Source organism: Lathyrus oleraceus, chromosome 5 (assembly GCF_024323335.1).
Source record: "Lathyrus oleraceus cultivar Zhongwan6 chromosome 5, CAAS_Psat_ZW6_1.0, whole genome shotgun sequence".
Lineage (NCBI taxonomy): Eukaryota > Viridiplantae > Streptophyta > Magnoliopsida > Fabales > Fabaceae > Lathyrus > Lathyrus oleraceus.
The window spans coordinates 639,408,058-639,422,914 of record NC_066583.1 but is presented as its reverse complement, the minus strand read 5'-3'; the positions used below and the strand labels follow the sequence as shown (position 1 = coordinate 639,422,914).

The 14,857-nt window shown below is 34.1% G+C and overlaps 1 protein-coding gene across 2 annotated transcripts; it reads left to right on the top strand.

The window, feature by feature from the left end:
* The first annotated feature begins 2,469 nt into the window (after positions 1 to 2,469).
* On the top strand, positions 2,470 to 8,079 carry LOC127087525 (receptor-like protein kinase). 2 transcript variants are annotated; one of them, XM_051028416.1, is made up of 3 exons: positions 2,470 to 5,443; positions 5,544 to 5,875; positions 7,736 to 8,079. In XM_051028416.1, exons 1-3 carry the CDS (start codon positions 2,542 to 2,544, stop codon positions 7,763 to 7,765), a joined length of 3,264 nt encoding a protein of 1,087 aa, XP_050884373.1. In that variant the 5' UTR covers positions 2,470 to 2,541; the 3' UTR covers positions 7,766 to 8,079. The 2 variants fall into 2 exon arrangements, with proteins under 2 accessions (XP_050884373.1, XP_050884372.1); XM_051028415.1 differs by lacking the exon at positions 7,736 to 8,079 and adding an exon at positions 7,234 to 7,596.
* The last annotated feature ends 6,778 nt before the right edge of the window (positions 8,080 to 14,857 follow it).

Below are 14,857 nucleotides of genomic sequence, written 5' to 3'. Positions count from 1 at the left end.
GTTTGTCCGTAAAGCTATTCTAAGTTTGATCCAAAGGCATGTTGAGCTCAACTTATGAAAACATTTGTGTGTGTCGAGCTTCCATTTTGTTTTGTGGAGAATGAAGAATTTAGAAAGCTATTAATCACCTTGCAGCCTCAATTTTATATCCCACCGTGGTCTACATTGAGGCATGATATTTGGGAATTCTACCTTGAAGAAAAGGAGAAATTGAAAAAAATCTTGCCAAATTGTGGAAGAGTTTGTTTGACCACTAACACTTGGACTTCAACTCAAAACTTAAGTTACATGAGTTTGACCGTGCATTTTGTGGATAGTGAGTGGAAAATGCATAAGAAAATCATCAACTTTTGTTAAATCATAGGGCACCCGGGACACGTGATTGGGAAATATGTTGATGATTACTTAAGAAGTTGAGGGTTGAGCCAAATCTTGACCATAACGGTTGACAATGCTTCAGCAAATACCATTATGATTAAGTATCTCAACATAAGGATGAGGTCTTGGAGTAATCTTATTTTGAATGGGGAATTTGTCCACATGCATTGTTGTACGCATATCTTGAATTTAATTGTAAAATTGGGATTGAAAGAGGATAAAAGTTGCATTAAAAAAATCTATAATGCGGTTAAATATGTCAAATCTTCTCCAAGTAGACTAGCCACATTTATAAAATGTGCGGTGCAGGAAAAAGTTACATACAAAGATGATGTTATCTTTGATGTTGAAACCAGGTGGAATTCAACTAATTCAATGTTGAAGGTTGCCTTACAGTATCAAAAAGCTTTTGACTTGCTCTATGCACGGGATAAGATATTTCGCGAAGAAATGGACAAAACAAACCACGTAGTTAAGAATGAGGATTTGACATATGTTGCATTAGTGCTTTCCTTACTTGAGATGTTCTATAAATCTACAAATCGTTTATCTGGATCATTATATGTCACTAGTGCTTCATATATGGCAGAGGTATTCACCATTGGAAAAGGAATCAATAAGCATTTAAAGAGTAATAATGAGCAGATAAAAAATACGGCGAGTAAGATGAAAGGTAAATTCAAAAAATATTGGGGAGATCCTGACACAATACACATCTTACTATTGATTGCTTTTGTTCTTGATCCAATGGTGAAATTGTCTATTGCAGAGTTTTATATTGATCTTTTATATGCTAACACTGGAAAAGTCGATGATTTAAAGAAAAAATTGAAGTTTTCTCTTACAAAACGTTATGTTCAATATCGAGGTTTTGAAGACTCTCAATCTAGCCAACTAGACATACCACCGAATGAGGATGATGATGATATTTTTTGTCACTATAGTTAAAAAAACTGGACATAAGTCTGATCCTAAGACCGAAATTGAATCATATCTATAAGAAACACGAGTACCATACATTAAAGGAGTTGAGTTTGACATCTTAGGTTGGTGGAAAGCCAACTTAGCTAGATATCTTATTTTGGCAAACATAGCTCGAGAAGTGTTGGCTATTCCCTTCTCTATTGTAGCTTCAGAATCTGCTTTCAACACTGATGGAAGGATTGTTAATGATGACCACACTTGTCTAACTCCTAAAATTGTGGAAGCGCGTGTTTGCACGCAAGAATGGTTGAAATGAAAATCAGTCTCCTTATTTTTTGAGAAGGACCTTGATGAGATCCATCAATTAGAGAAAGATAAATCAATTTTCTAAATTTTTTTTAGAACAATATATGTTTTCTGCTTTATGCATGTGTTTAATTTTAAGATTCTGGTTATTGTATTATTTTCCTTAATGCAATTGAATATTTAGCTTTTATTCATATTGATTTCTCATATCACGCAGAAATTAATTATTTTTTATTATAAAGCTATGTTTTGCTCTTCCTTTTGCATTTAACAAATAAGGTGTCTACTGATTCATACAATTATTACAGAATGAAAAGGTCAAAGTAACATAAAATCTATATTGAAAGTCAGTAAATATTGAGAGCATGATTTTTCTTGTACTAATTTTGATGATCCATTGATTAGAAGCATCATGCTTCACATATCCTCTGAGTTTCAATTAGCCTAATTAGTAAAGCCACCGGTAAAGTTTGTACCTAAATCAATAAAGTTAACACTAACACAACTTTTTAACTACTTTCACCTTATTTTATTCAATCCAGTCCTATGAGATACTATAAGCCCGTACACGCTGACCCAAGTCTTCCTATAATCAATTCTTTTCCATATTAAGTCTTTCTTTACTTAAGTAAAGCAAATCTAACAAACTTAAAAAATGCAACATTCAAAGTAATCCAAAACTAAAGCCAAAACCAAAACCACCTAACTTGTCTTTGTTTCGAAATGGTGAATGTGAATTGAAGAAAAAACAGTCAATGCTGACATGGCATGAAAAGGTGAATGTGAACGCTCCAAGTGTGAACTCACAACTGACACATATATTAATGATCAATGACCAAACATCATAAATGAAACATAACACACACAAAAAACAAAAACACCACCTCTTCAACTCATCTTCAACCAAGCTTCTTCTAACTTTTTCTTCTCTCCATGAAACTTCACTCTTCTCTTCTGATCTTCTTTCATTCCTTCTTCCATTTCTACACTCTTTCTTCTGCACTCAACTCAGATGGGTTGGCACTTCTATCATTCAAATCCCACTGGACATCACTTCCACCTCTCATCAACTCGACATGGATTCCATCTCATTCAACACCATGTTCATGGGCTGGTCTCAAATGCGATTCTTCCAACCGCGTAATCTCTCTCAACCTTTCCTATCTTGATATTTACGGTCAACTAGGACCAGAAATCGCAAACTGCACACAACTCCAACATATAGACCTTAGTTACAACTACTTCAATGGCCAAATACCTCACTCTTTCACCAACCTTCACAAACTCAAATATCTCAGTCTTTCTGTTAATCTTCTCACTGCTCCATTTCCTCATTTCTTGTCTCAAATCCCTCACCTCGAGCTTCTTGATCTCTCTTATAACCAACTTCACGGTTCCATTTCAACTATCATTTCCAACATGACTCATCTTCGTGAGTTCTATCTCCAATATAACAACTTCTCTGGTGCAATTCCTTCGTCTATTGGGAACTGTACTGAGCTACAAGACTTGTATTTGAATGATAATCAGTTGGAGGGTGTTCTTCCTTACGGTCTCAACAATCTCAATCGTCTTGTTCACTTTCATGTTGCCAACAATAAATTAACAGGTACTATTCCATTGGGTTGCTCCGGTTGTCGAAATTTACAGCTTTTGGATATCTCATTCAATGATTTTGGTTGTGGCATTCCATATAGCATTGGTAATTGTACTGTTTTATCACAATTTGCTGCTGTGAAATCTAACTTGCTTGGAACTATTCCATCTTCCATTGGTCTGCTCGCCGAGCTTTCGGTTTTACGCCTTTCTGAGAATCATTTGTCAGGAAAAATACCTCCTGAGATAGGTAACTGTAAGTCTTTGAATGAGTTGCATTTGTATTCGAATCGACTTGATGGAAAAATTCCGAGTGAATTGGGGAAACTCAGTGAACTAAAGGAACTTGAACTGTTTTCTAATCAATTGAGCGGCGAAATTCCGCTTGAGATATGGAAGATTCGAAGTCTCGAGCATCTGTTTGTGTATAACAATAGCCTTTCTGGGGAGCTTCCTGTGGAGATGACAGAGCTCAAGAACCTTAAGAACGTTTCATTGTTTAACAACATGTTCTCCGGAGTCATACCTCAAAGCTTGGGAATTAACAGCAGTTTGGTACAGTTGGATTTTGTGAATAACAGGTTCACTGGGAACCTTCCACCAAATCTTTGTTTTGGAAGAAAGTTGAGTGTTCTGAATATGGGAATCAATCGACTTCGAGGGAGAATACCTCTTGATGTTGGAAGATGCACAACTCTAAGAAGGGTCATTCTTAAACAAAACGAATTTACCGGGCCTCTTCCGGAGTTTGAAAGAAATACCAATCTGTTATTCATGGAGATCAGCAACAACAGAATTAACGGATCAATTCCGTCGAGCTTAGGAAACTGCACGAATCTCACGGATTTAATGTTGTCGATGAACAAACTTAGTGGGCGTATACCACCGGAGTTAGGAAGCCTTGTGAATCTTCGGACGCTGGATCTTGCTCACAATAACTTAGAGGGTCCTTTGCCTTTTCAGCTCTCAAACTGTACCAAGATGGACAAGTTTGATGTGGGATTTAATTTCCTGAATGGTTCGTTGCCGTCGAGTTTGCAGAGGTGGACAAGGCTAAACACACTAGTTTTGAATGAGAATTATTTCAGTGGCGGCATTCCTGCTTTCTTGTCGGCTTTTAAAGATCTTCGTGAACTACAGCTTGGCGGAAATATGTTTGGAGGGAAAATTCCTACCGCGGTTGGGACATTGCAGAATTTGATATACGGGTTGAATCTAAGTTCTAATGGCCTGATAGGAGACATACCCGTGGCAATTGGAGAGCTGAAAACTCTACAGATGATTGATCTTTCTCGGAACAATTTGACAGGAAGCATACAAGTTCTTGACGAACTCCCTTCATTAGTCGAAATCAATCTTTCGAACAATTCTTTTCAGGGTCCTATACCGAAGAACCTAATGAAGCGGTTTATTTCTCGCTTGTCGTCATTTTCGGGGAATCCCGGGCTATGTATCAGTTGTTCGCCATCCAGTGGCTTGGTTTGCATTGAAGGCAGCTATGTAAAACCATGTGACAACAACAAACCTACGAGTAACAAAGGTCTCAGTAAAACTGCAATTGTGATGATAGCTATAGGATCCTCCATATTTGTTGTTTTGCTGTTGATGGGATCAGTTTATATCTTTCCTTATGGCAGAAAATCTAAGCAGCAAGTCAATAGCACGGATAACGGAGGTCCTTCGTCCCTTCTTAACAAAGTCATGGAGGCTACATCGAACCTAAGTGATCGGCATATTATCGGCAGAGGAGCTCATGGAGTTGTCTATAAAGCCCTTGTAAGTCAAGACAAAGCTTTTGCCGTAAAGAAGCTAGCATTTGCTGCCAGCAAAGGTAAGAACTTGAGCATGATTAGAGAAATTCAAACCCTTGGACAAATTAGGCATCGGAATCTCGTCAAATTGGAAAACTTTTGGTTGAGACAAGATTACGGTCTAATTCTATATAGCTACATGCCAAACGGAAGCCTTTACGATGTCTTGCATGAAAAGAAACCAGCACCGTCTTTAGAGTGGAATGTCCGATATAAGATAGCTATCGGAATTGCTCATGGGTTGACTTACCTCCATTATCACTGCGATCCTCTCATAGTGCACCGAGATATCAAACCAAACAACATACTTCTAGACTCGGATATGGAGCCTCACATTGCAGATTTCGGTATTGCCAAACTTTTGGACCAGTCCTCTACATCAAATCCTTCCTTATCCGTGCCTGGCACAATCGGTTATATTGCACCAGGTAACTAACTAACTAACTAGCGGTTTGATTTTTATCGTATTCACAAATTTTTTCATATGGCCTTTTGAGTAACATGTTTGTTCATATTGGTCTTTGACAGAGAATGCTTATATGACAGTAAGTAGTAGGGAGTGTGATGTTTACAGCTACGGAGTAGTTTTGCTTGAGCTGATAACGAGAAAGAAGGTAGTAGATCCATCGTTTACGGAGGGTACCGATTTAGTCGGCTGGGTTAGATTGTTGTGGAGTGAAACAGGAGAAATTAATCAAATTGTTGATTCAAGCCTTGCAAATGAGTGTCTAGATACAAATATAATGGAAAATGTCGCAAAAGTGCTTATGGTGGCTTTGAGATGTGCCGAGAATGATCCACACAAGAGGCCTAAGATGACAGATGTTACTAAGCAATTATCAGATTCTAATCCACAGAAAGTAAGTAAGAAGGGTTAGTTTTTTAAAGATTTTTTAACTTTTATCTATGATCATGATATTATAGAGATATCCTTCGAAACATGTTCAATAGCATAATTAAAATTTTAGTGCAGAAGTTAAATAAACAGATAAATATGCATATAAATTAGGACTTACGGGGATGTTACAAGAATGCTTGTTGCTTTGTGATGTAGCTTTAAGTTTTTCTTTTAACCATCATCCATAGGAAAAATATCGATATTCTTATCTTTAGGATGAGTATAGCCATCATGGAATAGTTTCCATTTCCAAAGATCTAGATCTTAGGAGATGCAAAAACTATAAATATAAAGCTTATTCTTTCAAAACTCGTATTCTTATTCATCTAGGAGATTTGATTGAGTAAAAAGTGTTGAATCGTTCGTATGTGCAAGTTCAAATATGTCTTTTCAAAGATATTTTGCTCTTATACGGTTAAGTGCTTAAATAAGACATTTGAATTTTGATATCAATTAAAGGTGAGAAAAATATAAAAAGAAAAGTTGAATTGTGTGATTGAATAGATTTTTGTTGGATGTTTTAATTGAAGTTCAAGTCAATAAAAATGTTAGAAGGTAAAGAGTTAAGAGAAGAAAGATTGATACATGGAATTTATCCTGGTGTACCCCCTTAACTCGAAGTTACATATAGTCTTCTCACGTTAAAAGATTTTTACTATAATCAAACTGATGACAAAGATTAGTGAGATATTTTCTAGTCCATTTGAACTATATATCTTATACTTTTCAAAACAAAAAAAACGATCTCAAGAGAATCTCTTTATCTTCTCAAAGAAACTAGATAACGTTTAACCCTCGAAGGATTACAATCAAATAAATGAATAAATAATATAGTGTTTATACAATATCGTTGAATATGGGATGCAAATTCTTTCAACACATAGTGTATTACAATGCAATCACTTTCTTATGTCTTTCTTGACTTTTGCTAGAACTTATTTTCTAGATGATCTTGTTTTAAAAGTTCCTTTTTTTTTCTCATATTGATTCTTTCAAAGTTTATTCGTAGTAGTAGTGTTTATATATTTTATTTTGGTATGTTCGATGAATAAAACAGTTAAAAGTTGAGACTTAATATAATTTTCTTTTCAATGATCCCTGGATGATATTTATCTTCATGTAAAGAAGTCGTTGAGTTCTTGTACCATTTCAACATTCTATTTTGTGTCTATAATACTCGTAGTAAGTTTTGTTGCACATTGCATTGTGCCACATGTACTCTTATGTATTATTACTTAGTTGTTTCTCAATTTGAATGTTTGAGAGGAAAAATAATTAAGTTTATTCTTTCTGAGAATATGTTTTGTCGATGGTTGTCAGAGAAATAAACTCAAAAGAGCAGCAACTTGATCATCCACCAGAGGATTAATTATTATGACTTCAAAGCATAGAGTTGACTAGAGAAGTTAGACAAAATTTTAGTACTTGACTTGGAGGATAGCGTTGATAGCCTGTACCAGCAGGTACCAGAGCGAGTCACCATGATGCGCGTTCAAAGTTTGCTTCAACATTTAAGTACCAAGATGTTTATGATCACTTGTTAGATGAAATCTTTCTTATTTATCTAGACCATGGGATCATTTGTAGAATCATTTTTACTCTTTTCAATGGATAGATTATGAAAAATCTTATTAAAAATTATCTACACATTTAATAACATTATAAAATAAAATTATTCTTTTACATTGTGTTATCATCAAAACTAAAGCACAAAGCATCGTCCTTCAAACCAATCTTGGAATAATGTTTAGCATTTTCTAATTTGTAGTGTTTCCGACTACGTCATGTGACATTAAAGCAAGTTTTTCCTATTTTTTTGTAGCTTGATCAATCATGGGAGATCAATCGGTGACCAGAGAAGATCTTGAGAAAATTATTGCGGCTTTTACCACGACTCTAACTGCTTTAACTGAACAGATAGCGACTTTAGCAACTCAGGTGAACAACGTCAACAATAACGAGAATTAGCGAAGAGACAAGGGAGAGAAAATTAGGGTTCCTCAAGTGCTAGCCTGAAAATTTTAGCGGAAGAAAATCAACAAATAATGGTAATAAATACATTGAAATGCTAAGTGTCAAGAGCTTCAACCAAAGGTTTCGACATATTAACTATGTCGACTAAGATGGTTTGACTAACCTATAAAATGGAATTTAACTAAAGTCTCATCTCGAGCTACTCAAACAAGTGTCAACAAAATAGAAGTATCTAACAAAGTCTTGAAGTGCTAAGAACTCTCTTAATTTAGTAGTGAGTGAACAAATTATAAAACATAAGGACTTTATCGTAAAAATGCATGTCTAAAGCACACACATACACACTAAAATATATTTTCAAAATGCTTTTACTAAGAAAATACTTTCTAAAACATATTGAAGTTGTGCCAGATGAATTAGAAATTGTCAATATTTCTATAGGAATTTTTTTGACTTATCTAATCGATTGAGACTTTTGTCGAATCGATTAACTCATTTCAATTGAGTCACAAGCGATTAGGAGAGAACCTTAATGATGTGCATCAACTAGATATGTTTTCCTTCCTTTTTAAAACTTACAATCGATTATATTTCAAACTTCTAATTGATTGTGAACATGTGTCAATCGATTAGATTGTCATAAAATTCATTTATTGGAAATTTCTTTTTGAGCCAACCTGTAGCCTATAAAAAGATGTCTCTTTTCTCATTTCATTTAATCCAAAATCATGTTTTGACACAACTCCCCCCTCTCTCTAAATATTTTTTTACTTTCTCTCACTAATATTTTAGTCTAATTGCTTTTGTGAGAAAAGTCCTTTTGTGAGTAGGGAAAATTTATAATTCTGGAAAGGGAGGAATTTTAAATTCATCAAGGGAATATTTTGTATACACTTTGGTTGAATATTATCCATTTAGAGATTTGTTTGGGTTAGAAGCTAAACCCGTAAAAAGTATTGGTTTGTGGATTGTGTGATCAAATCCTAGTTTAGGTTGGATATCAACCCATGATAAAATCTCCTAGGTTCTTGGTCATGCCGTTGTTAAAACCAAGATAGGTTGAAGATCAACCCGATATTAGAAGCTTCATAGGTTCGAGATTAACACAGTGTTAAAATCTCACAAGTTATTGGTTATCACGTATAAAACCAAGGTTTAAGGTTCGTGAGCTCAGCTCGTGTAAAAGCTTGTAAGATTTAGGAACTTGAAGACTAACCGCTCTAAGATCCTTATTTGTAGAGAATGGACTAACTTCATGGATTCACTGTTTGGAAGAGAAGACTCAAACTGATATATTCTGCAGTCTTGTATTATTTGGTTGAAGGCCAACCATCATTACCTTTTATAAGAGGGTTCATTAGTCTTTCATACTAAAAGCTCTCAACGTTTATTGGATACTCTCAAGATCATTTCTTGGTGATATGAGTATCTTATTTTATTGCTTGACCAAACCTCTTCACATCGTGTTGTTCATCTCTTTTCCTTCACACTCAAGATTTAGGCTTCCTCTCAAACGTTAAATGGCTTAACACATCTCGAACACGTGTGAAAGCCATGTCTATTTAGAATCTCAAGAATAGATAAATCATTGCTTATATTAAATGTAATTGAGTGTTGTCGTCAATTAATTAATGCTTGATATTCTTCAATTAATGTACAAGTCACGCAATGAACACCTAGCAAGGACTTTGTTACTCACCTATAAGTAAGAAACTCACCCCTAATTGAGGGAATCTTCCTTAATTATGAGACTCATCCTCAACTACGAGTCTTCTTGGAAGGAATACAAAGCTTAAACTATGTGGAGGAAGAGCTTAATCACTCTATACTTTACAGGTCCTCGTGCTTGAGACTTACCTGTAGTAGGCGTCCGCCTAAAGGTATGTTGCCTAAATATGACTCCCTCCCACCAATGGCTCTCCCCGGGAGAAAATTGGATAGTGACATATATGTTGTCCATAACCACATGTAAAAGCAATTATGAGCACGATTCTTGAGAAGTAGGAAGTTCACGAACTTCATGGTCAAGGTGGAAAATGGTACTACTTCTTATGAATCCCCCAAATTCATATTCTAATACATTTATAAATATTTCGACCCTAGGGTTGAGGAGGTCAGTCTCATTCACCAAAAACACATCTAAAACAAAACTTTTCACCATCATGAACTTGTTTTAACCCATAGAAACACTAAAACCTATGACAACTCCTACTAATTTAGGAGTGCTAGGCATTTATACCATTTTAGCAAGTAGAACTTATAACCATTGAACGTGAAAGATATAGAGTCAACCAAATATTATACTAATCTAATAATTTCGTATAACAAAACACCAAAATATAAATAAGTGGAAAGCAACATAAACCTACATTATTATTATCATCAATAACTTAAAACAATTCCATTATTATCAGTAACTTAAAACAATTCCGGAGTCTATAATGCCAACAAGTGCGATAAATTGAATAAGAGAAATTTATCATGGGAGTTTAAAATAAAATAAGAGCATATTTGGTATAATGAAAATTTCCCTAACATGAATATGATATTTGAGAATCCTCAAACATACCAAAAACAGTTTTACATTTATAAAATTACTTTTACTTTTTTAAAAAATATAGTCAAACATGAAGGATAAAACTCTAGATCTCATGAGCCACATTAGCACATTCATTGGTGCATCATCTTTTATATTACTATCAGTAGTGTTAGGAAGAGGCTATTCACTATGATTTATTTTATTAATTTCATTCACGTGAGTCTCACTCATCTCCTTGAAAACTAGACACCAATATAATAAATTTCAACCAAGTGAATACACTTAAGAGGAAAAATGTACCAACTCTTGGATAAATTTTTTGCCAGAGAAAGTGTTGGAAAAGAAATATTTCCAAATTAACTTGACAAATTCATACATATAAATAAAAGAAAAAATACATTTTTATTAAAATGCTTTTAATTATATATTAATGTATGTACTAATATCAATTACTTTGAAACTGATATGATCTCAGAAACCCTTTAATTTAATTTTATTGATTCAACTTAAAAAAGTTAATTGAAAAACTCTAGTCAAACAATTATTTTTATTAATTTAACTTAATTTTTTTTTCATATAGTAGATGTTAGATTTAATGTGTCTTTTGGTCTCATAATTTAATTAAATATTTTCAAAGATCTAGATCTTAGGAGATACAAAAATTATATAAATATAAAACTTATTTCTTAGGAGATACAAAAATTATATAAATATAGAACTTATTTCTTTGATACTCATATCCTTATCCATCTAGAAGATTTGATTGAGGAAGAAGTGTTCATTCCTTTGTCAAGTTCAAATATGTTATTCCTTTGTCAAGTTCAAATATGTTTTTTCAAAGATATTTTGCTCTTACAGTTAAGTGCTTAAATAAGAGATTGGAGCTTTGATATTAATGTAAAAAAAAAAACATAAAAAGAATGGTTGAATTGTGTGGTCGATTAAATTTTTGTTGGAAGTTTTAGTTGAAGTTCAAGTCAATAAAAAATGTTAGAAGGTAGAGAGTTAAGAGAAGAGAGATTAACATACGGAGTTTATCTTGGTGCACCCCTTTAACTCGAAGTTACATTCAGTCCTCTCACATTGAAAGATTTTCACTATAATCAAACTGATGACAAATATTAATGAGATATTTTCTAGTCCATATGAGTTATATCTTATATTTTTCAAACTCAAAGAATTGATCTCAACTAAATCTCTTTATCTTCTCAAAGAATCTGGATAACGCTAAGTCCTTGGAGAATTACAATCAAATCAATGCAATCGTATTCTTGTGTCTTTCTTGACTTTAGCTAGAACTTATTTTCTAGATGATCTTGTTTTAAAACTTTCTTTATTTTCTTCTCATGTTAATTCTTGTAAAGTCTATTCGTAGTAGTGTTTAAATATTTTATTTTGGTATGTTCGATGAATAAAATAGTGAAAAGTTGAGATTTAATATAACTTTCTTTTCAATGATCATTGGATAATATTTGTCTTCATGTAAAGAAGCCGTTGAGTTCTTGTGCCATTGCAACATGCTATTTTGTATCCATAATACTCGTAGTAAGATTTTGTATCCATAATACCAGTAGGTACTAGAGCGAGTCAACATGACGCGCGTTCAGAGTTTCCTTCAATATTTTAATACCAGGATGTTTATGATCACTTGTTAGATGAAATTGTTAGATATAACTCATAGTTCAAAAGTGTTGTTGTTCAAAAGCTATAGACTTCAGAACCTTACTTAGCGTAACTGAGAAGTTGGTGCTCAGAATCTTAGTGTTAGCTTTTGAGTCGTAATTATTTTAAGTTTTCAGAAGGTGCATTACTCAACTAGCGTAGGTTAGTATTTTTCCTACGTGGCATTTTTAGTTTTGTATTTAAACAAGTTATGTAACAGAATTGAAGTGTATTATCTTTCATTCAAACGTTAGTTACGATTTTCTCTCTCTCTTTCTCTCTTTTTATCTTCATCTTCAACCTTGTACACCAACAATTGTTATCTATATATATGGTTCAATTCAAAGGGAAGATTCACAGAGAAACACGAGTTTACGGTGAGGCGTGTGTGGTTGATTTCTTTTCTTGAATTCACAATCGGAATCGTAACAGAATCATATTTCTTGATTTTACGGGATTGGGGAAACACGGGTGTTTGGTGAGATTTGTGTGAGTTTCAGTGCATAAAATCGAAGATGAACGGCAGAAACAGTATCTTAAATATAAAGCTTCCAATGTTTGATGGAAATAATTGGAATCGATGGTGGATTCAGATGTGTGTGTTGTTTAGCACTCAAGACGTTCTTGATCTCGTCAACGACGATTATGTTCCGGCTGCAGCAGATGCGACGAAAGCAAAGAGGAACGCATAAAGATAAACAAGGAAGAAGGATCAAAAGGCATTGTTCTACATCCATTAATGTGTGTATGCAACCGTGTTTGAGAAAATCGTTGATTCGACTATGTTTTCAAAAGAAGGTTATTATGTTTTCAAAAGAATTGCAGAGGGATGACAAACACAAAGCAAGGTTAGTAGTCAGAGGATTTCTACAAAAATATGGGTTAGATTACTGTGAAGTGTTCGCGCCTGTAGCTAGACATGAAATAATCAGATTGGTGATTGTTATAGCTGCAAATAGGAATTGGTCTTTGACACATCTGGATGTGAATTTTTCCTTTTTGCACGGTCCATTGCAAGAAGACGTATACGTGTCACAACCTCCTAGATTTATGAAAAAGAATCAGGAATGGATGGTGTACAGGTTACATAAAGCATTGTATGGACTGAAACAAGCTTCTAGAGCTTGAAATATGAAAAATAATTCATTTTTCAAGCTCTAAGGATTCATAAGGTATGAGATGGAGTATAATGTTTGTGTTCAGCATACTTCTGAAGGCAATATGATTCTGGTGTGTGTCTATGTTGATGACATATTGCTGGGAAGTTATTCAGATAAGATAATGAAGTTCAAGAAGGTGTTGATGAATGAATTTGAGATGACTAATCTGGGAAATATGGTATATTTTCTAGGGATGGAGATTTTGTACTCTGAGAAGGGTATCATTTTGCATCAGCTGAAGTATGAACTTGAACTTTTTAAGAGATTCGAGATGACAAATTGCAAGACTACAACCACACCTACTAAAAAGAATCACAAGTTGGATTCTGATGTTGAGGGTGATGATGTAGATGCTACAAATTTTAAACAATTGGTTGGCTAATTGAGATATTTATGTAACACCAGACCTGGCATCTATTATGCAGTTGGAATGGTAAGTAGGTTTATGAACAAACCAAAGTGGTCACATTACCAAGATGCTGTCAGGATTCTGAGGTATATTATGAGGACTCTGAAGTATGAAGTTTTAAGTCTGAATCCAAAATGATGTGTTATTCAGACTCTGATTGGTGTGGAGATAGAGTTGACAAAAGAAATACTTTTGAATATTTCTTTAAGCATCTGGAAGGTCATATCTCTTGGTGCTCCAAGAAGAAACTAGTGGTTGCATTGTCAACCTGTGAAGTTGATTACATTGTAGGTGTTTTGTTTGTGTGTCAAGCTATTTGGCTTATGAATTTTTTGTAGGATCTGAAGATCAAAGTGAACAAGCCTATGAAACTGATGATTGACAACAAATTAACCATAAGTCTTGCCAAAAATCTAGTGTTGCAAGGAAAAATCAAGCATATTGACACGAAGTTTCATTTTCTGAGAAATCAGGCTCATAATGGAGTGCTAGAAGTTGTGCATTGTAGTACTCATAAGTAACTTGCAGATGTGTTGACTAAAGCTATCAAGAATGAGTACTTTATCCATTTGAGGGATGGAATTAGTGTTGTAGAATTTAGTTACCTGGATATGAATTAAGGGATTGTGTTAGATATAATTTATAGTTTAGAAGTGTTGTTGTTTAGAAGCTATAAGACTCAGAACCTTACTCAGCGTAGCTGAGAAGTTGGTGCTCAGAATCTTAGTCTTAGCTTCTGAGTTGTAATTGTTTTAAGTTTTCATAAGGTGCATTGCTTAGCTAGCGTAGGTTAGCATTTTGCCTACGTGACATTTTTAGTTTTGTATTTAAACAAGTTGTGTAACAGAATTGCAGTGTATCGTCTTTCATTCAAAAGTTAGTTACAATTTTCTCTCTCTTTCATCTTCATCTTCAACCTTGTGTATTAACAAAAAATATTTCTTATTTATCTAGACCATTGGATCACTTTTAGAATCATATTTATTCTTTTCAATGGATAGATTATGAAGAATCTTATTAGAAACTATCTACACATTTAATAACATTATAAAATAAAATCATTCTCTTACATTGTGTTTGTCGTACCTTGAAAAAATGAGAGGATGACCTAGCGAAGCGCAATCACACGCTCGCAAGATGGACTAAATAGAGTTGTAGATGTTTGATTGGCTGCATTTTATGGTAAAACACTAACTGGAC